The following is a 24,213-nucleotide window of genomic DNA, read 5'->3' as shown; positions in this document are numbered from 1 at the left end:
TCAAAATGCCAGCTATAGTGATACATATAATAGCCACGACTAGAAGCAGCAGCCACCTACTCATTTTACCAAGGTAACCGATGTGGGGCAATAAATGGATATATAATAAACCTAGGCAAACGTTAGAGTCTCAAAGTAGGACACTGAGGGTTTGAGGAGGACAGAACCTGTTCCTGCTGACATAGAACACCCATGGAAGGAATGTGCCAAACAGGCTCCATAGCCAGGCACCAGGCATTATAAGGATTATGAGTTAGTATTACTTTCATATGCATATGCCTTAACTCCAATGAAAGGCTTGGGAATTTTTGGTGCTTGTGGTTTCATGTATATAGCAGCACCTTGTCATTGGTTTCTTTTGTCTCAGCCAGAACTGTGCTAATCATATATGAGACAATATGAAACTTCTTGGGTTACCACAGAGGCTCAGACTTTGGCATATATGTGGTCTCAGTTAGGCACAAATCCAAAAACTGAATGTGCTTTTATGAATAGAGGGGGATGGTTTTGCTGAGGTTGGAAAATGGTGTGGCTTTGGTCTTAAATCACTTGACACTGTTCGTGGTCTCTGGCTGTCCTGTTTATTCTGTCACATCATCAGCAGGAAGTGAACCATTTTGCCGTTGGCAGTTGAAATAAAGCTCGAGGGATTTTTGATTATGGGTATTCCAGATGATTGAGAAAATAAAATGCTTTTAGAGACAGCCAAATGGAGTGAGGGAGACAACAGACAGGGAGTCGGAGGCTGAGATGCCCACCTACCTAGTCACTGGTGGGGCTTCAGTTTCCTCATCTGAAAAGTGAGGCTCATACTACCTTTCTGTTGGCCTCCTGGGGTTGGTTTAGGGAGCAAATGAGATCAAGCGCATGAGCTAGCTTTATAAACCATAAAGTAGCTGCTCAAATCCTTTTCATAATAGCATTCAAAGTGTAAAAAGAAATAAAACCGAATCTTGATGCTAATTTTGGTAGAGGAAGAAAAATACCTTTCAAACTATTAATGGTACAATTTTCAATTGCATCATGTTCCAAAGATTTCTTTGAAAGCTGTTTTTTTAAAATCGGGAAAATATTTCTTCAGCCAACAATGGCATGATTGATGGCAAAGTTCCCTTGCTAGCCACAAAGCCTTTTGAACTTCTGATGCACCAAAACAGGAGTTCTGTGGTTGCCTGTGATCTGGCTCCTCTGATCTGGGGCAGCTCTGATGGCTGAATGCCTCCTGGAGCAGAATCTGGTGAGTTTCCTAGGGCCTGGGGACGCTGACGGGTAAATGGTACAAAGGGAAGAGAGAGGGTAATCTACTGGGAAATGAGCAGTACACGGAAGCTCAGGGGAGCCACCAAGCCCTCCCTACTTGTGTCCATCCTGTGCGTAGAGAATGCTGGGAACTGGACCACATCTGCTGGGCCTGTGTTGTCTTTCATATAAGTCCGCTGATCTAAATTTTTAAGATTTCTTGTGTTTTTCGAAGGTTTTTCAATTAATTAATCATTGCAAACATAATTTGAAATTGAGAATAAAGTACCTATCATCCATTTGAAAATAATAGATGCCAAATCTTTTGCCTTCTAGTTTTGTTGTGTTAAAATGCTTGTTTGAGCCTCTATAAATCATCTAATCGTGTCTCAGTATAATTTTTCTTTTTAAAATGGGGCTCCCCATGTTGACTGTATAGTGAGAACTTGAGGCTCAACTAATTCAATGTGAGATAGGACAGCTTTGCCAAGCTCACCAGGCATTTTACCGGGACATTCTGATTTTTTTTGGGGGGTTGGGGGGCAGCGTCAATGCTAGGACCACTTATGTCCAGGAATCTGGAGAAATACAGAGAGAAGTAACTGCCCCAGAAAAAAAGCGAGCACCATGACGTTGTAGAGAGTAGCTCAGTCATTTTCCAGCAGTAGATTAGTCACCAGAATTACACTGTAATGTTTTTTCCTGGATATATACCAAAAATGTCAGTCCCCTTTTGTCCCAGACATCATCTGATAACTTCTACTAAAGAAGAGCACTTAACATTTTATTAATCCTCTTTGTGGATTGTCAATTCCACATTCTTCTCTTTTTTCTTCCCCCCACTGGCTGCCTTCTGACTCAGTATAGCTGTCCCAAGGGGCTGCTCATTAAGACATGGGGAAAAAAAGAATCGAAACTCATGTGTTTCAGTTTGCTACATCTTGATGAGTAGCTAAGAGGTTGGGAATTGTTCCAGTCAGGAAGCTAACCAAGCATCTAACTCTTCCTTCTATTTTTTTTATATAAAGTATTTAAGATGGTTTAAAAGATTATATACAATAAAATAGGCAAGTGCATAACCAAGTAAGAGTCCAGAATATTATGAATTAGAATAAAAAGTTAAGAAAGAAACAGATACATTTTTTTAAGCATAAGGCTTGGACTCTGGTGAACTCCTGCAGGCCCAGTGGGTGGGCTTTCCTGGAGGCTGGAAGCAAAGACTGCTACAGAGCACAGGGCTCATTAATGATTTCCGCAAATTTATCTCTGTTAAAAGTTGGACCGAGGTTGAGAGTTAAGTGGGTTGACTTGGAATTCGCCTCTACTGTTACCACAGTATTTAGCTAGCCTCTCCTCCCACCGATCTTTTTACATTTTTCCCAGAAAAAGCCACTTGATTGGGCTCAGCATTCACCCCATACCCACACCCGCCGTGAGACTGGTGGCTCACAGCCAGCCTCTCCAAATGCGGGGCCTTCAGGGCTGCATCTGCCCGGTGACCTCTTCCTAACCCTCCTCCCCCAGGGTGCAGACTCTGGTTTGCCACCAGGCCTCTGCTAATCCAGGCACTCTCTTGCCAGAGGCTCCTTAAAGGAGAAATGCCTCTCTTTCTGTCTCCCTGGTCCCTTCATCTCCCTCCCTCCCCCACTTTCTGTCTTTATCCCCCTCTGCTCTTTCTCCTTTTGTGTTTCATCCAGCCAGCTTTTCGTGGACATGTTTGTTGTCCTCTGAGTAGAAAGAGGAACAAGAAATGGTTTGTGCCCTAGAGGAGCTCATCATGGGAGAAGGTACATGAAACAAGTAGCTATGATTCTGTGATAGGTGAGATGTGGGTGTGAACAGGATGGTTTGTTAACCTGGAAGAGGATGTGATCAACCACTGATACATCTTCATGGGGAAGTGAGCTTCACGTTGGTCCAAAAAATGAGCTGGAGGTGAGCAGACTGGAGAAAGGGTGTGGAGTGTGATGGAGGAAGACATTCTGGGCAGAGGCTTGGAATTGTGACATGATGAGGGCATTGTGTATGGTGCAGAGTCTAAATGGTGGGGAAGAGGAGGAGGAGGAGGAGGAGGAGGAGGAGGAGGAGGAGGAGGAGGGGGAGGAGATGATGATGATGGGCCTGGAGAGGTGAACTGTAGAGAGTGAAGCGCCTTTAGAATGTGGACTTTGACCAATAGGCCACCAGAAGCCAGAGGAGGTCTTTGAACAGGGAAGGTTGGCTCTTGAGATGCTCCCTCTGGGAGACACTGTGGGGAGAGGAACCTGACAAGGCAGAGATGGGGAGGAGCCTGATCAGTGAGCTGTAGAGATGAAGTGGGAAAGAGATGAAGTGGCTTAAACTGAACCAGCGACCTGGTGATGGAGAGAAGAGGTAGACCAGATGACTATTTGGGTGTGACAAGAGAAAGAGGAGTGCCTCTGTCATATAACTAGGAGGAGATTTGGGACTTGAATCTCCATCATTTGACTGTGAGACCAGTGATCTCTCTTCTGCATTTTGGATGTGAAGTCCCACAACAAAGGTAGGAATGAAACCCAGGATTCTTGAGCTGTTGTTAGGTAATTGGCACCTGCAACGCCATTCCCACATCTCATTTCATTGAATCCTCACAACTTCATGGCAATTATTACCACCCCCACTTTACCGATGAGAAAAAAATGTGCTCTGGGGGGTTAACTAACTAACCCAGGCTAATGAGTGGAGGGTCTGGAACTTAGCCAGGCCATCCAACTCCTGATCTGACTCTCTTAACTAGTAACCTGACTATACTATTGTATAAGGACAAATCACAGTGCGTATTAAACTTATTAGATAACAACTATGTTAGCTTTATGGATTTTCTAAGTTGTTCCCTTCTCTACTTTTAGACAAAGGCTAAAGTAGATAGCTCTCCTGAACTTTTTTTACAAAAATAAGACAAATTTTCAAAAAACCAATACTTCCCTCTTAGAAGAGAATGAATGAAACTAACAGTCTTAAATATTCTTTGGCCACAGCATTCCTTGGTGCTACTTATAAGACTATGGGACAAGATGTTTCTTAACTGAAATGGCACGTTGCAGAGTCACTAAAGATCTTATTTCTGTTGACAAACTCAGATGATGATTTCTGTTACCCTGGGGCTTTGGTATATTAATTGATTATTAACATGAATATTTCATTCTTTACCTGTGAACCAGTGCTGGCTTTCTTTGTATTCATTTCTTGGTTTTCTTTTTATTCTATTTGTGCCTAGGCCCACGTTCTCTAGTGGGAGATGCATAACAAATATAATGAAACTTATGGGATGAACTGTGCTGTGCTTATTAGTGTTGCTATATTTTCCAGTTTTTAAAAAAAGACACAAACATGCTTTTATCCTAGATGACTGCTACTTTGAGAAATTTGGTTGATTCACCCCTAGCAAGAAGTAAGTTGCTGAGCATCGGCGCCCTGGCCCAGCTCTGCAGGGTGATGGGACAGTACATGAGTGACAAGGATGTCTGCACCAATATTGCCAGAATATTCAGGTAGGTAGACTGAGCAACAAGGTAGCCTTACAAAAATGCCAATGCTTGGATTTCAGGTTATCCTTAATATTTGTGTGTGTGGCTTGCAAGGAGTCCTATTTTTGCTTCTTACTTCACCTAGCAGCAAAGCTAAATCTAATGGCCCAAGTTTAGAATAAATGATTTACTAGTAAATCCATGACTCTATTTCCTATGTATTTCTAATATGATTCTAAACTCATTGATTGTAAGTCACTTTAGTTCTTTGGTGAGTTGTGAGTTATCCTAGTGTTCTTACAAAGCAGACAAAACAAACAAAGATTTCCGTTAGTTTATTGGAGATGAAGAACTATTTCCAAAAACATGGCAAACTTTCTGATATACTTGGAAACAATACTTTTGTAATCTTTTAAGGGTTTTAACTCCATAAGGAGATCATTGCTGAGAAAGTCTGATCTGACAACTTGTAATAGAAGTTTTATTTCTGTTGTTTGGCTGAACTCTGGTTCACACATAAACTGGTCATGTCCGCACTGTACTGCAGAACTGATGATCACCTGAATCCAGGTTGCCTCAAAGCACGATGTCAAATTTCAGAACCATCTTTAAAGTATGCATTTATTCTTCCTCCTCACTGCTCTTTGCTGGTGTTTTTACATAATGATCCTTCTCAAGAGACCTGGCCCTTTCTTGAACTCTAGTACTGTGGTTGTTTTAAAAAATAGAAAACTTCCTGAAGACTGAGTTGGTGATTGACCCCAGTTTGAGAATGTGACATCAGATTTGATCTCATAGCACTGCACTTTCCTGAGCTTTGTTCTGGGCACTTACAACTCCCATTTAGAAGCACCGTACTGGCAAATGATCAAGTTATTTTTGTGTATGGTGGCATCTGGGGATCTGATTTAATTTTTCTTTCAGATGAATAGTCAACTGTCCCAGCACCTTTAATCAACTACACCGTCTTTTTTCCCCACTGATTTTAAATGTCTAGTCAATCAAACACAAGGTTCCACACACTTGTAGGTCTGTTTCTGCGCATTCATTTGGTCTATTCTCAGACCAGCAGACAGTGTTTTACTATTACAGATTTAATTTGCCTGGCTATAAGATGAATCCATCACTTCTTTTTTCCTTTAAAGTCCAAATTCTTCTCTTCTCTTCCTTATGAATTGGAGAATCAGCTAAGGTCCATGATAGGACCTTTGGGGTTATTCGTGGACCTACACTGAGTATGTAGAGTAATTGGGGTGGGAGGGGGAAGATTGACATCTTTATGATACTGAGTCTTTCATCCATAAACATTTATGATGTCTTCTTTTCCTTTATCTCTTTCAATAACATTTCATAATTTTCTCTAAAAGTATTTTGCACATCTTTTGTTAGATTTATTTCTTCATAGATTTTGCTGTGATTATGAATGTAATCTTTTAAAAATTGTTTTCTAATGGGTTGTTGCTGGTATATGGGAATAGTATTGATATTTGATTATTAGGTATCCATGGATCTTGATGAATTTTAGATGTAAGAGTTTATCTATAGATTCTCTCGGAGGATAATGTTTTCCCATTTGTTACAACTCTTCTCCCATGTCCCCGCCTCTTCCTTCTCAGATTGCTTAGGATGCCCCATACAAAGTTGGAGAGTGTTTGACCTAGTGCTTTTATCCTGACTTTAAAGGAAATATTTTTGTGGTTTTACCAGTTAAAAACAGTATTTGTTGTAGGTTTTTATAGATACCCTTTAGAAGGCCAAGGAAAATTTTTGTCTATGAAGGGCTGTTAAGTTTTCTTAAATGCTTGTCCTGAATCTATGCTGTGTGGTTTTCCTTTTTTAAAATTTTAATGTAGTAGATTTTTTCATGTTAAACCATTACATTTTGCTAGGTTTAGTTCACTAACATGTAGTTTAGGATTTTTCATCTATGGTCATGAGTTAACTTGACCTGTACTTTTCATTTGTCATATTGGCCTTATCTGGTTTTCATGTCAGGTTTACACGAACCTCATAAAACAAGTTGGAAAGTATTTTGGGCTTTTTGCTTTTCAGGAAGAATTTGTGAAAATTAAACATCTTTTTCTTGAAAAGCTTATAGAACTTGCTTGAGAAGCTATTTATCCTTGTGTGTATGTGTGAATATTGTTGACTACTGAGTCACTTTCTCTATTGGTCAAGTACCTAACCGCATTTCCTATTTCTCTTTGTGTCAATTTCAAAAAAAAAAAATTATTTTTTCCTGTGAATTTGTCTATTTTATCTAGGTTTTGGGTCAAAGAAACATGAAAATAAAAAATCACTTAGATACATTACAAATACTACAAAATACTGCCACTCAACATTTTTGAGATATTGTCCTAAATATCCTCTTATCCATCTCTAATTATGTCCTTTTTTATTTATTTTACTTGTTTAACAAATACTTGATAGTGCCTACTACATGCCAGGCAATAGTCTAAGTACTTGCCAACTACTAATTGATTTACTCCTTATAACAACTTTAAAAGATAGAAACTGTAGTTATTATCCTCATTTTACATGTGGAAATCGAGGCGTAGAGAGGTTTGGTAGCTCTTCCAGGGCCACACAGCTAGTAAATCACAGAGTTGCAGTTCAAACCAGCTTGTCTAGCTCTAGAGGTCATACATTTCACCACTATTTAACTGCCTCTTTATTGTTAATATTGATTTTCATTCCTAATATTGATTATTTATGATGTTTCTCTTTTTTTATGAGTCTTTCCAATTTTTATCAGTTTTTTGCAGAACCGATAGATTTATTGATCCACCCTACTGCATATTTATTTTCTTTCTTATTACTTCTGTTCTCATCCTTATTCATCCATTTTATCTACTTTCCTTGGGTATATTTTTCTTTTAACTGTTTTAGTTAGAAACTCAATTCTTGCCTTTTCAACCTTTTAAGGCTTTATTTGTTTTCCTAACTACTGCTTTAGTTACATAACACAACAATGTTAATTGGTAGTATTGTGTAGTATTTATAGTGTATCTAAGTGCTTTTTTTATTTTCATGTTTCTTTGACCCAAAAGTTATGTGTTTTTAAATTTCCAAAAGTGTGTCTTTAATGGATTTTAAATATTGATTTCTAATTTTATTTCACTGACCAGAGAATATGATCTGTGAGATACCAATTCTCAAAAAATGTACTGAGACTTGTTAATGGCCTGGTACATGGTCAAGTTTTTAAAATAGTAATGATGTTTTACCTATTAATCTATCAATTAATGAGAAATTTATGAATATCTCCCAATTTGATGTAAGTTTGTCAATATTGCCTTGTTGGTTTTGTTTGTTTGCATGCTTGCTTGCTTTAGAAAATTTGAAGCTATTCTTAAGGATTTTTGTCTTCTGGTCCATTTTGCCTGATATTAGTAGACCCCTAACAGCCTAGTGAGCACCCCTAGCACAGTGGTCGGCAAACTCATTAGTCAACAGAGCCAAGTATCAACAGTACAACGATTGGAATTTCTTTTGAGAGCCAAATTTTTTAAACTTAAATTATATAGGTAGGTACCTTGTTATTAACCTACCTATATCGTTTAAGTGCTGTTGAAATTTGGCGCCTCCCCTGCGCTGCGTATCCCACAGCCCGCCTGCGCTGTGTCTTCCTTCGCCCGACCGACCAACACCCCCCCACTTTTTCTAACGCCACTTCTTCAAAATAGACTCGCCCAGGCCAAAAACCGACTTCTGCGCATGGGCCACGAAGTTTCAATCGCACTGTACGTGTGTACCCGCACATGGTATTTTGTGGAAGAGCCACACTCAAGAGGCCAAAGAGCCACATGTGGCTCGCGAGCCGCGGTTTGCCAACCACTGCCCTAGCACATTTGCTGCTGGTGGGGTGCCAGGGGATTCACTGGTTGGTATCCAACCAGATTTTGTCTAAATTTCCTGGACCATGATTTTGTGGGTTGTGAAAATTTCCACTGTATGCATGTGTTACAGGCTTCAGGTCTCTGTTTATCCAAGAACGTTTTTTGTTTCCCCACTCCATGCCCCCAGAGCCTACAGCAGACAGCAAACCTCCCGGGCTTCTCTGGACTGGTGTGTGGACTATTTCTAGACTCTCTTCATGCACTGGGCAATGCTTTGAAGACCTGCATTTAAAGTTACACAATGTGTACTTGAATTTTATAGAAAAACAAAGTTTATTTTTATTTTCCCATTTGGCATTTCTGCAGCAAACTTACTCCTTACCGTGACTGCTGTATTGCCTTGGCCAACTATTCCAGATGCTACGCCTTGTTTTTGAATCTGATAAACAAATATCAGAAGAAGCAGGTCAGTTCTTCGTGCATTTAATTCTTCAGTGTGTCTTTGTATCGGTGTATTCATGTAAGCTCATGTTGAATGACTTGATGTTTTAAATGTAAAGGTTTCTATTAGAAACTTCCATTCGATGTGTAATGGGCTGCCCCCCAGGAGGCAAAGAGTTGGGGAGGGAGTAGTTTGAGGCAGAAAAAGCCTCAATAAAATGTCCATGTGGTAGGAGATTCCTGATTTAGGGAAGGGGTGGGTGGACTAACACAGCTTTGTTCTTCCCCTACATAAGAATCACCATGGAGTGAGGTGGGGATGCACTGGTTATTTCCAGACCCCACCCCAAGCCTACTGAGTCAGATGGGTGGGGAGGGGCCTGGCCATCTGCTAATCAACAAAAACTGTAGGGACTTCTGATGTAAATTGAAGTTTGGGATATCCCTACACTTGGCATACTCTAAAAAGTCGTCTGGCACTGAAATTCTCTATTTCTTTGACCTTGTATTTAGAAAACAAAATTTCTACATAAGTATTTAAAGGAAATAATTTGGTTTTAATGAATTGGGCAAAACCATGTATAGTTGTTTACAAAAAGGAAGAACTCGCCCAGCTGGCATGGCTCAGTGGTTGAGCATTGACCTATGAACCAGACGGTCATGGTTTGATTCCTGGTCAGGGCACAGGCCAGGGTTGTGGGCTCGATCCCGGATAGGGGGTGTTCAGGAGGCAACCTATCAAAGATTCTCTCTCATCATTGATGTTTCTATCCTTCTCTCTCTCCCTTCCTCTCTCTGAAATAAAAAAATAAGGAAGAACTCACAAAGACTTCTCCTTAATAAAACTATAGTACTTAGTACAAATATAAATTTATATTATAAGTTTTTGAATAGTCGTTAAATGCAGTCCAATTTTATTCACCTTTATAAATGATCAAAGTGACATCAACTCTTTATTGGAGACATTTTATATACATGGTTAATTTTCAAAATCATATAGTAAATTTCATCAGTTATCAATTAAGTTACGTTTATGCTAAGAACATTTGTTATTATATTAACCATATCAAAGCCACTTCACAGCATAATTCCTATTTGCCACAAATAGCATTAAGCTTATTTTTACTCAGCCAAGTACAGAACTGGGTAAAAATAATGAAAATGATAAAATTTCTCAGATTTTACACTATTATTAATGATTTGTTAAAAGGTTGCAGGTCTCTTTTTGGTTATATGAATGACAGAAAAAATTCTATGCTCTTACTATACCATTACTACATTTTAAAGATGATAAAAGCTTGCTTAAAGGGTTAAGTTTTTATTTAATTGTTAAAAACTGATTTTCAAATATGCATTTAAGTTTCTGATTTTGAGTATTTTGGCTTTTCCTATGTACTTTATATTTTCTCTAAATTACATGCTGTGAAAGACTTCAAGGTGTAAGAATTTGCCTTGTCAATGAATGAGTTTGACTAATTTACCTTAAAGTATTCACAATCTCCTGTTAATGTAAATGTCCATTAAGCATTTATAATTTTAGATTTTGGTACAATATATTATCAGTACTAAAATCTTTGGACAAGTGAATTAATCCCATGAAAAGCTTAGGCACACCTCCTGGTTTCTTTTTTCGGGAAAAAACTAAAATGGTAGAAATGCTAAATACTATAGCACTAAAAGTATTATTTTAGATTATAAAAAAGATTTAGTTGTGGATTTTACATTGTAATTTTCTGTTGTGGATTTACTTCATGGTCTTTCATTGTAAATTTATTTTATCATCATTCTTTTTTTGCTCTGGTGTTTTGATCAGACATAACTTAGATGACGGTTACTGGAGAAAACCATTTTGCCTTGCACTAGAATTTTCAAATGTGGATGAAAGAAAACACTTGTTTTTAACAGTTTGATTTCAAGTTGTCATAACTTATAAAGAAAGAACACCCATCTGTTGAGTAGTGACAAACAGCCTTATGGCATTACTAATAGACACTATTTGTCTCTCTGATTGTAGCTTAGATGAAAGCCATGTTTAATAAACAGACAAAAATTCTGGTATCTTGCCAATATGAGACACGTGATGTGTCAGTATGGGAAGGGTATGCTTTTTCTGGTTCCAGAGACTAAATGGCTTAAATTCTAATCGGCATAAAATTTACCACACTTCTCACTGAACTACTTTTCACCTTAGTCCAATAGTTATCTGCAAAGCAATATTCGTGTTTAAACGCCATATTTTTCTCTATTGATTTACATTATAATTTTGTGTTTCTATGAAAATTATTTTGATCCAAAGAACAAAGCGCACCTTACAAACTATGTTTGGTAACATGCTGTTTATTCAGAACCATCAAGAAAATTCACCGCGTATCCCCTTAATCACCAAACTTGTTTCAGTCACTGTGGTGAAAGTCATATTTAAATGTATTACAAAAGACATTAAAAACAACTTAGCCTCATCGTGATGTTCCAGAGGATCTTTGTCTACACTGGGAGCACGGGTCTACCCATGAGGTTCTTTAAACGTCTGTGTCTTCTTCCTGTAGATTTCTCTCTCTCCCCTTTCTCTTGGTTGTTGCCTCTGCCTTTGGTACTGGTTGCCTGCCTTTGACAATTACGCATTTGCTTGCAATTACCAGGTGGACATCATAACCACATTTGTTAAAAGTAACACCTAAAAAGTCTGAAATAATATTGAATACAAATAGACCCTTAGTGAGAAGGGCCTAAGAGACTCTGATGAAATTTCCCTGGTTACTTCTCATCCCCAAAAGCAGATTTATATTTCAAGATGCACCTCTCACATCCCCTTCTCTGGGGAGCCTTTCAAGACCAGCCACTTCTTCTCTCATCAGTGCCTCGTTTTAAAGACTTTCATGCAGCTAGTACACCCAGCTAGTATACCCGGAGCTAGGATCCAAGCAGTATGTCCGTGATGTTAATAACCACATCACTACAATTAAGAAAAATTATGCAAAACTTAGAGACAGGGTGTGGCCTGGGAGGCTGCATGTCCGGACAAAGTCATGCTGGGGCGCTGTTCCATCGGCAGGGCTTATTCTTGAGGAGAATGGGTCTGTGTTTAAACTTGCCATGTAGAGCCCAGACACCAGAAAGTTACACATTAACTTGTAGATTTCTCTCTGGTAGACAAGATAACCTCCAAAGTTATGGTTTTATTACCCTGTAGGCCAGCGATTTCCAACCTTTTTCATCTCATGGCACACATACACTAATTACTGAAATTCTGCAGCAACACCAAAAACATATATTTTGCTGATCTGATAATAAAAGTAGGTATAGTTTTGATTCATTCACACTGGCTATTGTGTTGGCTGTTGTCATTCTTTTATTTGGCAATCTGAGGAAAAAGAGGTCAGTGCCCCTGACTAAAATAAATAGTCAGGTATATTGCATGTTTAAACGTTCTTGGGGCACACCGGTTGAAAATCGCTACTGTAGGCTATTAGCCAGGTGTGTATCTAACCTAGTAACCTTATCCCACATGCTTTTTAGTGCTTTTAAACACCCAGTTCTTTGATTGTTCTTAGAACCAACTTTATCATTGTATTGGATCCTTCATTGATGAGATAATTTTTTTAAATGTGTTAATTTATATTTGTATAAAGATCATGTTGTTAGCATTCCTAAAATTATACTTTGACTTTATACTATCTTTTACTTGTACCAGAGAATGAAATGTTACCATTTTGAGCCAGCTTTGTTTTGTTTGTTGTTTTCTTTGTGCGAGAAATAGATGCATAATTTATATTTTCTTCAAAACCAAACTATTGTAGAAGAGCTGGGAAACTTATTCAGGCTACAAGGAAGTTGGTAGGTATCCCAACTACTTCCTAATATCATTAACCAAAAGCTCCCATAGGTCTTTATAAATACATATTTCTTTTGTGATTCTGCAAGTGGTTATCACTTGTGTAGCTGCCTCACTCACTAGTGGGAGTTCCTAAAGGACAGAGGCCCTGTCTTGATACACCTGAGATGATGCTTGACATTGTAGGCTCATGATACATGTTTAAAGAATGAATTTTGAGTATGTAAAATGTTTTGAAGTCTGTAAAGTATCATAAAATATTTTTTATAGTACTGTAGTACTTCTTCCATAAATATTTACTTCTTCTTAGTTTGGAGGAGGAAAACATAACCCTCCCACCCCCCCTTTTCCCATTGGTGGGCTGCCTTACACAACAACAAAACCGAAGTGATGGATTTTAAATAACTTCAGATGAGCACAGCACCTTCACATTCCCCTGGCCCAGGTGGCCAGTGGAATACGATTTGATCTTCCCCCTTTCCTAGAAAGAAAATTAATTTCCAGAAATTCTACACCATGACCTGAGTCTATTCATCTGTGGTGGCTGAAAACTTCGCTGCACCTGAGGTTTACGTGAACAGTTGAGGCTTGGGACTGGCCTTTGAAACATACATCAGCTCTCCGGCAGCCTTTTAAATAGAATGATCGCTTCCTATAACTATTTTTGTTTCAGCTCCAGGAAACGTTTCTGCAACACTAACTGTGGGTTGCAGACATAAACCTCAGAAGCTTTGCAGTCTCCTAATAGACACAGCTACCACCAAGTGAGGAAACAGTCTCTATACCTTATCTTTGTCCTGAGGGCTCAGCATTGCCTCTGGCTTAAAAGCCTGAAGACTACATTTGGAATCGGCGGAGATTTCCTTTTCCTGAGACTCACTGTTCAGTTAAATCGTGTTAATGGCCAACTACATTTTCAAAGAACAGAAACAGAAATCTTAAAAGAAAAGAAACCCCTCTCTAGTAATAAACGAAGTATCTTACACAGGCCTCTTTCAGTGACCTTCTCATCTGGGCGAGGAGCTTTGCAGCAGGGCGACCAGCTGCTGCCACAGGGGAAATCTTGCTGGGGACCAAGAGAGCACAGGGCCGCTGGCCACCGGGAGAAGTAGACTACCCACTCCCCCATCTGCTGCTGTTTCCCATGAAAAGAAAAGAACGTATGCGAGAAAATGCCAAAAGTAACCTTTTTCCTGTTTCTTGACATTATGCATATTCATCTCGTGTCAAGGTAAAGTCTGACTTCAGCGTATCAGAATGGGTCTTTTCAAAATCTGTCTCTATGAGATTTTCACTTTTCTACACATCTGTGTTGTGAGAATGATTAGCATGGAACATAGATGATTCTTACAAATCGATATTATAAAAACAATAGCTATTAAGGTGGTACAATTTCTGATTCTGTCTTGATTTAAATCAGTGGCTTATCCTCAGAGTCACCTGGGGAGCTTTAAAAATACAGGTTCTCAGGCTCCACCCTGGGAGGTTCTGACCCAGGGCTGGGATGGGCCCAGGAACCTGTTTCTAGGAGGCTCCTCCAGGGATTCAAATGAACAGCAGGTTGGGGAACCTGTGGTATAAATTAAGGTGGTTCCTTAGCACATTTTTTTTGTCCAATATTAACAGCAGAAGGTTTTCTACAAAACCTGGAGAGATTCTAAATCAATTAATCTAATCAGCCACACAGGGTCAGTCTTTCTCTCCAGGCGTGCGGCTGGAAGTGACTCTCACAGAGCAGGAGCCACATTAGCTGTGCCAGGTGTTGGTGTGCGTTTCTCCAGTCAGTGGTGACAACCACAGGCCTTTTGCCTTTCGGACCGGCAGCCCAGGGGTGCTCTTAGCTAGAGAAAGCAGGATGGTGCCATCCACTGTCCTGTAAATTTTGTCCGCCAGACTGGTGTCAAAACAAGTGGTCCTGGGCCCAAACACACTGATAACACTGATAGCGTGTTTATAGCCATCCCAGTGACGAGGCCCAGGTGCTGGTCCGAGTGGGCCACTCAGGAGAGCTGAGCACAGGGCCCCTCCTGTGGGACTCTCACTGCCATCTGCTGGAGGGAGAACTCATTAACCTCCCGTTGGTTGGATCGGCCATGAGTTGCTGATTTGTTAGTGACACAACCACCAACTTTTATTTTAAGACTAGAGGCCTGCTCTTATATCAGTCAGAGGCAAAGCAGATATACAGTCCTTAGTTCATCCTAGCTTGATGTCTGTGTCGGTGGCTAGAGCTATTTCATGCCTGAGGCACATAAAAATAAAAAATAAAAAATAAAAACCTAGAGGCCTGGTGCACAAAATTCGTGCACAGGTAGGGTCCCTAGGCCTGGCTGGCAATCAGGGCCGATTGGGGTCTTCTGGCTGCTGGCCAGGGCCTTCCTTCATTCTGCACCGCCCCCTGGTGGTCAGCACATGTCATAGCAAGCGAGCAAACTCTCAGTCTCCTAGTCAAACTCCTGAGGGGACACTTTGCATATTAGGCTTTTATATATAGACTAGAGGCCCGGTGCACAAAAATTTGTGCACTCGGGGGTAGGGGGTCCCTCAGCCCAGCCTGTGCCCTTTCGCAGTCTGGGACCCCTCGGGGGTGAACACTTGCTGGCTTAGGCCTGCTCCCAGGGGAATTGGGCCTAAGATGGCAATCAGACATCCCTCTGGCAGCCTGGCAGCCCTCGGGGGATGTCCACTTGCCAGCGGGGAGCAGGACTAAGCTGCAGTCGGACATCCTTAGGGCTGCTGAGGAGGCAAGAGAGGCTCCCACCACCACTGCTGTACTGGCAGCCGTCAGCCTGGCTTGTGGCTGAGCAGAGCTACCCCCAGTGAGAGCACACTGACCACCAGAGGGCAGCTCCTGCATTGAGTGTCTGCCCCCTGGTGGTCAGTGTGTGTCATAGTGACCAGTCATTCCCAGTCTTTCTGCTGTTAGGGTCAGTTTGCATATTACCCTTTTACTATATAGGATAGAGGCCTGTAGGGGGCTGGCTAGTTTGCTCTGAAGGGTGTCCCGGATCAGGGTGGGGGTCCCGCTTGGGTGCCTGGCCAGCCTGGGTGAGGGGCTGGTGGCTGTTTGCAGCTGGTCACACCCCCTTCAGGGTGGGGGGGTCCCCGCTGGGGTGCCTGGCCAGTCTGGTTGAGGGGCTGAGGGCCGTTTTCAGGCTGGCGGGTGACTGAAGCTCCCAGCCTCTTTTTTTTAATTCTGGGATTTATTTACCTTCTATGGCTGTCACTGAAGCTGAGAGCTGGCTCCAGCTCTGAGGCCGTGGCTGGCTGAAAGCAGGTATCTGGGTTTGTTTAGCTTCTATAATTGAAACTCTGTTACCATCACTGGCGCTCTAAGCTCTGAGTCCGCTGCCGGCTGAAAGCAGGTATCTGGAGTTTGTTTAGCTTCTATAATTGCAACATTGTTGCATCCGGAGCTCAGCGCTGGGCTGGGGCAGGCGGGGAACATTGGAGTCCTCCGTCACTGGAGCAAGCAAGCCTCCTGTTCGCTTCAGCTGCGTGGCTGCCGGCCGCCATCTTGGCTGGCAGTTAATTTGCATATCTCGCTGATTAGCCAATGGGAAGGGTGTCAGAGGTACGGTTAATTACCATGTTTCTCTATTATTAGATAGGATAGTCACAAAATATTCCTGCAGGTAATCCTGCTTTGAGAAACCTCTGTATATACCCATATCTAACCTTCGGAAGTTTGCAACAAATAAATCTGAGGGACACTAGTTCATTTAAAATAAAACGCGATCAGGCTTACACTGCCCCTCTTTGCACAGGTGCCGGGGCCTGTCTGTAAAGGATGGTCACGGACGAGCCAGGGGTTCTGTTCAGCAGGAGCCTTGGAGACACGGGATCCACTCCTCCCAGCTCTAACAGAGGGCTTCCTCAGGGACACCACTTTGGCTCATGTCTGTGAGCTTACTTGGTCCAAGATCCATGGCACAGCTAATAACCCCAGTTGCCATACATATACAAAGTGAGACCAAAGCACAACATTTCAGTTGGCTTAATGCCATTCAAAAGCTGAACTTCAGCATTAGGTAAAATATCTATGAAAAACACTGTCCAGAATTCAATTAAATGGCAAATTCCATTTAAGAAACATGCACGTTTTGTATGCTCTGTGGTGGGAAATGCATGTGGTACAAACCGAATGTGAAACAGATGGGCCTAGTAACGAAGGAACGAGCGGTGGGTGGAGAGCAGCCTCGGGAGCTGCCTCTGACGTCGGCGTGGCTGCATTTAGCATCTCCGCAAAACACGTTTGGGTTTGTTTCTTGAAAGAACAGAAAGGGACTTTTCTCATTTCTCCTGTAAATATCTGCCGGGCAGGGTATCTGATAAAATGCCTCCAACATGACTTTTAAGACTGGCAATATTTTTGCAAAAGGTCAATGTCCCAAAAAAAGAACCCTTATCTCTATTCCCGCCACTCATGTCTATTGAACAACCTCCAGGCTGACCCTCTCCACCTGTAGAAATGTCCGGTGGGTGGGGAGGCGAGTTAACACACGGCTTCCAGAGGTGGGGCTGTCATCAGAGCCTGCGCAACCCTGTACGGGAGCCACCAGACATGTCCTTGCTTATGCTGCTTTGAAAGTCAGGCCTCTCATTCCATCCGGACTTCCCCTTAAGCGCCCTCTCCAGCCATGTGAGCCCCGTCTGACCTGGGTGCTTGGGCATCGTGGTGTTGAAAATGAGACCAAGAATGATGGGACAGTGGGGGCTGCGGCACAGAGACATCAGCCACTCTTCTCACTGTTCTTCTCTAACGCAAGCACGGCTGTGCGGCTGCCCAGGGACAGCATGACCTCTCTCTCCCCTCATCCTCTCTGGGGCCGGGGCAGATGGGTGAGGCAGGCCCCTCCACCTCTCATCCTGGCGCCTTTCTGTGGCCACTTGGCTGCGGTTCCCCTTCCACCTTCTGCCTGGCAGGAGCGTGCCCTGTGGCTCTCTTCCCAGGCCCTCTGCCGGCGCGTTCCCAGTGGATGCCGAAAGCATTTGGCTGAGCTTGCTCCTTTTTTTTCAGCCCTGGCCTTGGTCTGCACCCCTGACCGGGCAAGCAGGCAGCACAACAAGCCCTCAGCTTGTTCATGCTTTCCAGCTCCTGCAGCTTTGCCCTTGTGGAACTGGCTCTTCCCGACTCAGCACGGAACCCAAATGCCTGACTTAAAGAACAGGGTGCAGTGGGATTCTAGCATTGCCCCGGTGCTCAGAAGCATACAGTGCGGTGATTTTTAACCTTTTCCATCTCATGGCACACATAAACTAATTCCTAAAATTCTATGGCACACCAAAAAATATATATTTTGCTGATCTGACTTAAAAAAAAACCGCACAATTTTGATTCATTCACACCAGACAGCTTTTGCCATTTTTTTATTTGAGAATCTAAAGGTAAAGAGGTCAGTGCCGCTGACTCGTCGGGTATTGCATGTTTAAAAACCGGCGGCACACCGGTTAAAAATCACTGACATAGTGGATGCTCAGTAAATGAGTGCTGATGGGATGGACAGATGGATGGAGGCATGAAGTATCATCTCTTCTGGTTTTTAAATGACTTTCGACTAGGTTCTGGGTTTTGAGTCTCCAGCATCCCAGATCCCTCCATTGTACATGGTTCGGTGCTTATGCAAACTGTTGGCCCACCTTCCGTACCCTACGCTTCGTTAGCATTTTTACAGCAGCGCAGTCTGGCTTCTCAACTGGTAAAACTTACCGGGTCTCTGGCCACCGATAAGCTCAGTTCACGTCGGGGTTTTGAATGAGGGTGAGAGGTTGGGTAAATGTTATAAATTGCAAATCCTGATTCAGCTCTCAGATCCAGATTGCACAAGAACTTTCCAACCAGGTTTTAAACAGAGCATGTTGATTAACGTAATTTTCTGGTTAAGCACATTGACAACCCCTGCAATTTAAACCTGTTTTTAAAAATCTTTCTAAACTGTTTTTCTTTACTTAGAAGTACCCCTAAGTGAAGTCTGCTGAATATCGTTTATTCTTTCTGTGACAGCCCGAGGCGGTTCCTTCCCCAGGGCAACATGGTGCACATCAGTTATTGGAAGGTGGATAGGAAGGGTGTGGGAGTCGGGGAGAAAGGCGTTCCCTGTGGCTGGCTGTGGGCGGGGAGCCGTGTGCGGTAACGCAGAAGTGGTCCCATGGGGCCAGATGGTGCATTAGGTTCTGGCTTTGACGCTTGATAGGCAGTGGATGTTTTGAACAAGGATGTGGCGTAGGAACTGTTCTTCAAGAAGTGGTGTTAACGTTGATCTCACAGGGAGGAGCTCATCAAGGGTCTCCGACAAGAGTCTCCCAACAGGTTAACCAGAGTGAGCATGGGAAAGAGGGAGTGGGGGGGGGGGAGGGTGAGATTTTGAGATGATAGAGCAGAGGGAACTTGGTGACTGGTTGGGGAGGGGAGTGAGACAGGGAGGAATCAAAAATGTCCCTTGGGCTGAGTCTGGCTGAGTAGGAAGATGAGGGTCATTGGAATGAGGAGATGGGCTGATGGTAGTTTGGGCATCTATTCAAGTCCTGCCTCTTCTCTTCACCTGTGTTGGACTTTGGGGTCAGTGAGCCTCTGGATCAGTTGCCAGATCTCTGAGTAGAGGGGCATCTCCTTCTTCGACTTGAGGCCAACCTCTCTCACGTGGAAAGTAACATTCAACACCCACTGCTGCTGCTGCTGGAAACGGACATGGACCATTCTGCTCAGCAGCGTCCTGCTCCAGCGTCCTGTTTTGTTCCTGTGAAAGCAGCTTTATCTACAGCCCTGTGGGGCTCATGCAGATTGCGTAACATGCTTACTCATCAGGGCACCACATGTGAAACCAAAGAGATATCCCACAGGCTGAGGTCAGGCTTCTTACAGGAGGTGTACCTGTCTGAGCGCTGGTTGGCCACAGCTGTTGCTAGGCCGAGGCCATCTTAAGCAAAATTAGAAAGTCATTATGAACTGGTTATACTAGACTGCCTTCTTTTTTCTTTTTTTTTATGTATCTCTCCTATTTCATCTTCGTTTTGCTGTTTCATAGCTATGGTAGGAATAAGCAGCTTTGGGTTAAATTTAGTAGAAATGCCATAAAAGTGCACTGTCGATTTATATGTCGTTCTCAGATATTGTCTAAGAAGGAAGGAGAGAATCTGTATCTCAGAAGAGAATTGCATATTGAAAGAGTTTCCTGCTGTGGAGTCACGGTCTCTGCAAATCAGTGATTTTTGGTCTTTGTCCAGTTTTTCAGATCTTGAGAGGATTTTTAGTGAAGTGATGTTTTGTAGACTTGAGATGAACTGTGGCGGTGGAACAGTCAATGACCTCTCTCTCATGCCATCTTGGTGCAGCTCTGTGCCCGGGCCTTGCGGAGGCCTCGGTGGTGAGCTCAGGGCCCGCAGCGCCCTCCTGCTCAGCCTCTGCTCGCAGGATTCCAGATGAGCCAAGACAAGTGCTGGCTTGGGAAAAAGGAAACGCCACTCCTGCCAGCCTCCTGGAGACTGCTTCTATTTTGGCCTGTCCCGTGCTCCCCCCATTCGTGGAGAATGTTTTGAGGAGGGGGAGGAGGGGAGAAAGCCTCAGCCAACCCCGAGAAAGACGACAGACACGGTGAGCGCAGCAGCTGCTGGAAGCGTGTTGAGGCAGACTGCGCAATCTGCCGGCCCCTTCCGTGGATCTCGCATGCCATCCTGCAGTTGGCATCGCTGCTGCCAGGAACCGCCCCCTCCTTTTCCTCTCTGAGGGCAGGGAGAGATGGCTCCTAGCAGCATGAACCCTTCCTGCCTTACCACCTAGTTTCCTCTCCCCAGGTCCCTAGGCCACGCTGGGACCACAGAGATGTTACAGCCGTGGGCAAACTACGGCCCGCGGGGGCCGGCCGGATCCAGCCCGTTTGAAATGAATAAAACTAAAAAAAAAAAAGACCGTACCCTTTTATGTAATGATGTTTACTTTGAATTTATATGAGTTCACACAAACACTCCATCCATGCTTTTGTTCTGGCCCTCCGGTCCAGTTTAAGAACCCATTGTGGCCCTCGAGTCAAAAAGTTTGCCCACCCCTGTTAGAATGAAAGAATCTTAGAAGTGGGAGGGGCCCGAGGGAACTTTTAAAAGAAAAGCAGCTTTGAGTCTTCCTGGCTTAGCCACCTGTGAGGGTTGGTAGAGCTCCTTTGTATTTTGAAGAAAGATGACCGCTAAGGAAGCCTGCTTTTACCGACAGCCCCGTCCTCCTCTGCCTTGGGCCTTTTTCTCTAAGGCTGCTGGTAACTGCTAATCTGATAAACAAGGTTATTGGAATCCCTCCCGGTGACATAGTTGCATTTTAAAAGGAGATCATTCCCTCGCTGTTCTGAAAGAAGGCAAGTCCAAGGAGGAGATTACTAAACGACAAACACGTGGGAAGTAGGGCATGGCTGCAGAAAGGACTCCAGGGCTGGGCAATGCGGGGTTCACAGCCTGACTCCGCCCTCGCTGGCTGCCGGACCCGGCACTTCTCCAGGCTGGCTCCTTGTCTGTAAAATAGCACAGCGCCCGCACAAGACCATTAGCACCCAAGCCGGTTGCAACCAGTCATAAGTTCTCCTTTCAAATCTCTCCCTCCCAGGACCCCCTTCACCCCCATGTGCAAGGTCGACCACACTCATAGGTCTGTTGTTGAATTACGAACGTAATTGTTGCTGTATCTGGTTTAGTTGTAAAATGTACTCACCTTGGGGTTTTTAGAAACATTTATTAATTTTTTGTGAAATATATCATATATACAGAAAAGTTCATGAAACACATATGTACCAGTTAGCAAACAGTTGTAAAGGTGTCGCCCACGTAACCACTACCCAGGTCAAGAAAGATAAGTCCAGTCCTGCTTTAAAGTGTTATGCAGAGATAAGGCCGTGGTGTCCCCAGGGGTCATTTCTGGCTATGGCATCTGGGGAGGTGCTGCTGGTATCTGGCAGTAGAGGCCAGGAATGCTAACACAAGGCAGCTAGCGCCCAGCAAAGAATTATCCAGCCCCAAACGTCAGTAATGCTGCCAACATCCCGCTGTAACACAATCTGACCAAACGTTATTGCCTGGTGTTTAGAAACGCAGCTCTTTCACAGGTGAACCTCCAGGAAAAGATCCGGATCCTCCAGAACAAGCTTAGATTTACGTAATGCATTGTTCTTAGTAATGATGTCCCAGTCCACTAGTTGGCGGGGGGGGGGGGGGGGGGGCAGGGGGGGGGGCGGGAGCGGGCAGCGGAGAGGAGAGGGAGGAAAGGCCAGCCAGCATTCCCCATGAAGGATCTGAAGTTAATAGACCTTCTAATGGTATAGCATCGACCAGCTTGTCTTCTGCCTTAATCACCTCTGTCAGTTTGCACCAGTCTTGGGAATCAACTCCTATACAAGTTAGTCCAAGCCAGACGTGTTCCCTTTCATGATTAGTTAAATCGTGGGTAAATGGAATACTGAACTCTTTCCAACAATTTGTCCCAGCCGCTGTGCACTTGAAACCCACGGTCTGTCATTTATTGCAGGACTTGGTCGTTCGTATTGTTTTCATTCTTGGCAACCTGACAGCGAAAAACAACCAGGCTCGTGAGCAGTTTTTCAGAGAGAAAGAGAGCATCCCGACCCTTCTGTCGCTGTTCCGCGCCTTCTACGAGCTGGACCTGCATCCCGAGAGGCCAGCGGGTGCTGGAGATGAGCAGCCCACGCCACAGAAGCCGCGGGCCCAGGTGGAGGACGTGCTCATCAAGCTGACCCGCGTGCTCGCCAACCTGGCCATCCACCCGGGCATCGGGCCGGCCCTGGCCGCCGACCCACAGGTGGTGGGCCTGCTCCTCGCCACTCTGGGTAAGGCCCTCGGCCCGCGGGTCTGTGGGGTACACAGGCGGCTGCTCCCTGCAGCCAGGGACAGCTCTGTGGGCTGGGTGTGCTCAGGGTTTTATTTGTACAGTCAGCTCGCTTTTTTTTTTCTCAGCCCCGTGAAAGAAAATTCCTCTTCTGTTCAGAAATGCCTCAAAGATAATCCAGATTTTTAAAAAAATAGTAATATGAATTACTGCTAAAACCCACGTGAAGAGGGTGCATTTTATGGTATGTGAATTACATTGCAGTATTTAAAAAGTATTCCAATCAAGTTACCAAAAACTGGCCAAAATAACCACAAAGGGTTTAATATCCCAAATTTTTCCATGGTTAGCCCACATGATTAAAGTTTACTTTTCTTTTTATTTTTCAGGTTGTCACGTTATTTGTCATTACAGCCCCAGGTTATCCAGGTCCTATCTTTCCCCTGTATCATTCAGCTCAAGCTGCCATAACAAAACACTACAGGCCGGCTCGGCTGGCTTACAAACCAGAAATGCATTTCTCAGAGTTCTGGAGGCCGGAAGCCCAGCCTCCGGTGCTGGCCTCTCTGGTTCCTGTGAGCTCTCGTCCCGGCTTGCAGATGACTGTTCACACGGCCTTTCCTCAAGGCCTGCACGTGGAGAGCGAGAGAATCCCTCTCTCTTCCTCTCCTTATAATGCCACCAGTCCCACCGATTAAGGACGCTACCCTTGGGACCTCATTTAACTTTAATTGCCTCTTAAGACCCCTGTTTCCAAATACAATGCATTGGAGGTTAGGGCTTTAATATATGAATCTGGGGAAGTGAACACAATTCAGTCAATAGTATTCTGCCCTGATACCCCCAAATTCACATCCTTTTCATATGAAAAATACATTCCTTCTCAGCAGCCCCAAAAGTCTTAACTCATTCCAGCATCAACTCTAAAGTCCAAGGTCCATAATCTCATTGACATGTCATCTAAATCAGATATTGTATGACTTGAGATACGCCTTAGCCTGAGGAAAAAAAATTCCTCTCCAGCTGTAAATCTGTAAAACCAGGCAGGTTGCTTCCAAAACACAGTGGTGGGGCAGGCACAGGTTAGGCATTCTCGTTCCAGAAGGGAGAAATAGAAACTAGGTTTTGGTTGTCCGGTCCCAAGCAAGTCCAAACGTATCGAGTAACTCCATCTGAACACACACCCTAGTCCTTCAGCCAGCGGCGCTCCCACCCACAAGGCCAGCACGGGAGTCGGGACATAGTAGACGCTCCATGAATACTTGGAGAAAGACGGAATAAATGAGAATATGTTTTCTGTAGCACATGAATGACTGAATCTTCCTTTGAATAGAGTAAGCTATAAAAGGCCATTCTCTCTCATGAAAAGAAGGCCAAAGGGCGAGAGAATGAAATCAGGAAACATAAGAGCTAGGACGTCCCCTGCTCAGCTCACCGCCTCCCTCTTATTCCCTGAGGAAGTTTGGTTTCATACGAGAGGTCAAAGGCACTTCTTAACCAGGCACAGTCCCAAGGTGTGTGCAGGTGTGGAGGTAGCTCCCTGCCAGGCTGGGG

At 43.6% G+C, this 24,213-nt stretch overlaps 1 protein-coding gene across 1 annotated transcript in view; it reads left to right on the top strand.

Annotated features, from left to right (window-relative positions):
- The window catches only part of ARMC2 (armadillo repeat containing 2), a 93,126-nt gene that overhangs the window by 56,754 nt on the left and 12,159 nt on the right, over nucleotides 1-24,213 (top strand). Inside the window, exons 11-13 of the mRNA XM_036318442.1 lie at nucleotides 4,606-4,751; nucleotides 8,933-9,032; nucleotides 22,342-22,660. Coding sequence (XP_036174335.1) covers nucleotides 4,606-4,751; nucleotides 8,933-9,032; nucleotides 22,342-22,660 — 565 coding nt within the window. The remainder of the gene's footprint in view (nucleotides 1-4,605; nucleotides 4,752-8,932; nucleotides 9,033-22,341; nucleotides 22,661-24,213) is intronic.

This window comes from Myotis myotis, unplaced genomic scaffold (genome assembly GCF_014108235.1).
Source record: "Myotis myotis isolate mMyoMyo1 unplaced genomic scaffold, mMyoMyo1.p scaffold_m19_p_7, whole genome shotgun sequence".
Lineage (NCBI taxonomy): Eukaryota > Metazoa > Chordata > Mammalia > Chiroptera > Vespertilionidae > Myotis > Myotis myotis.
Note: the sequence above shows the minus strand (reverse complement) of the source record. Positions and strands in the feature narration are given on the sequence as shown.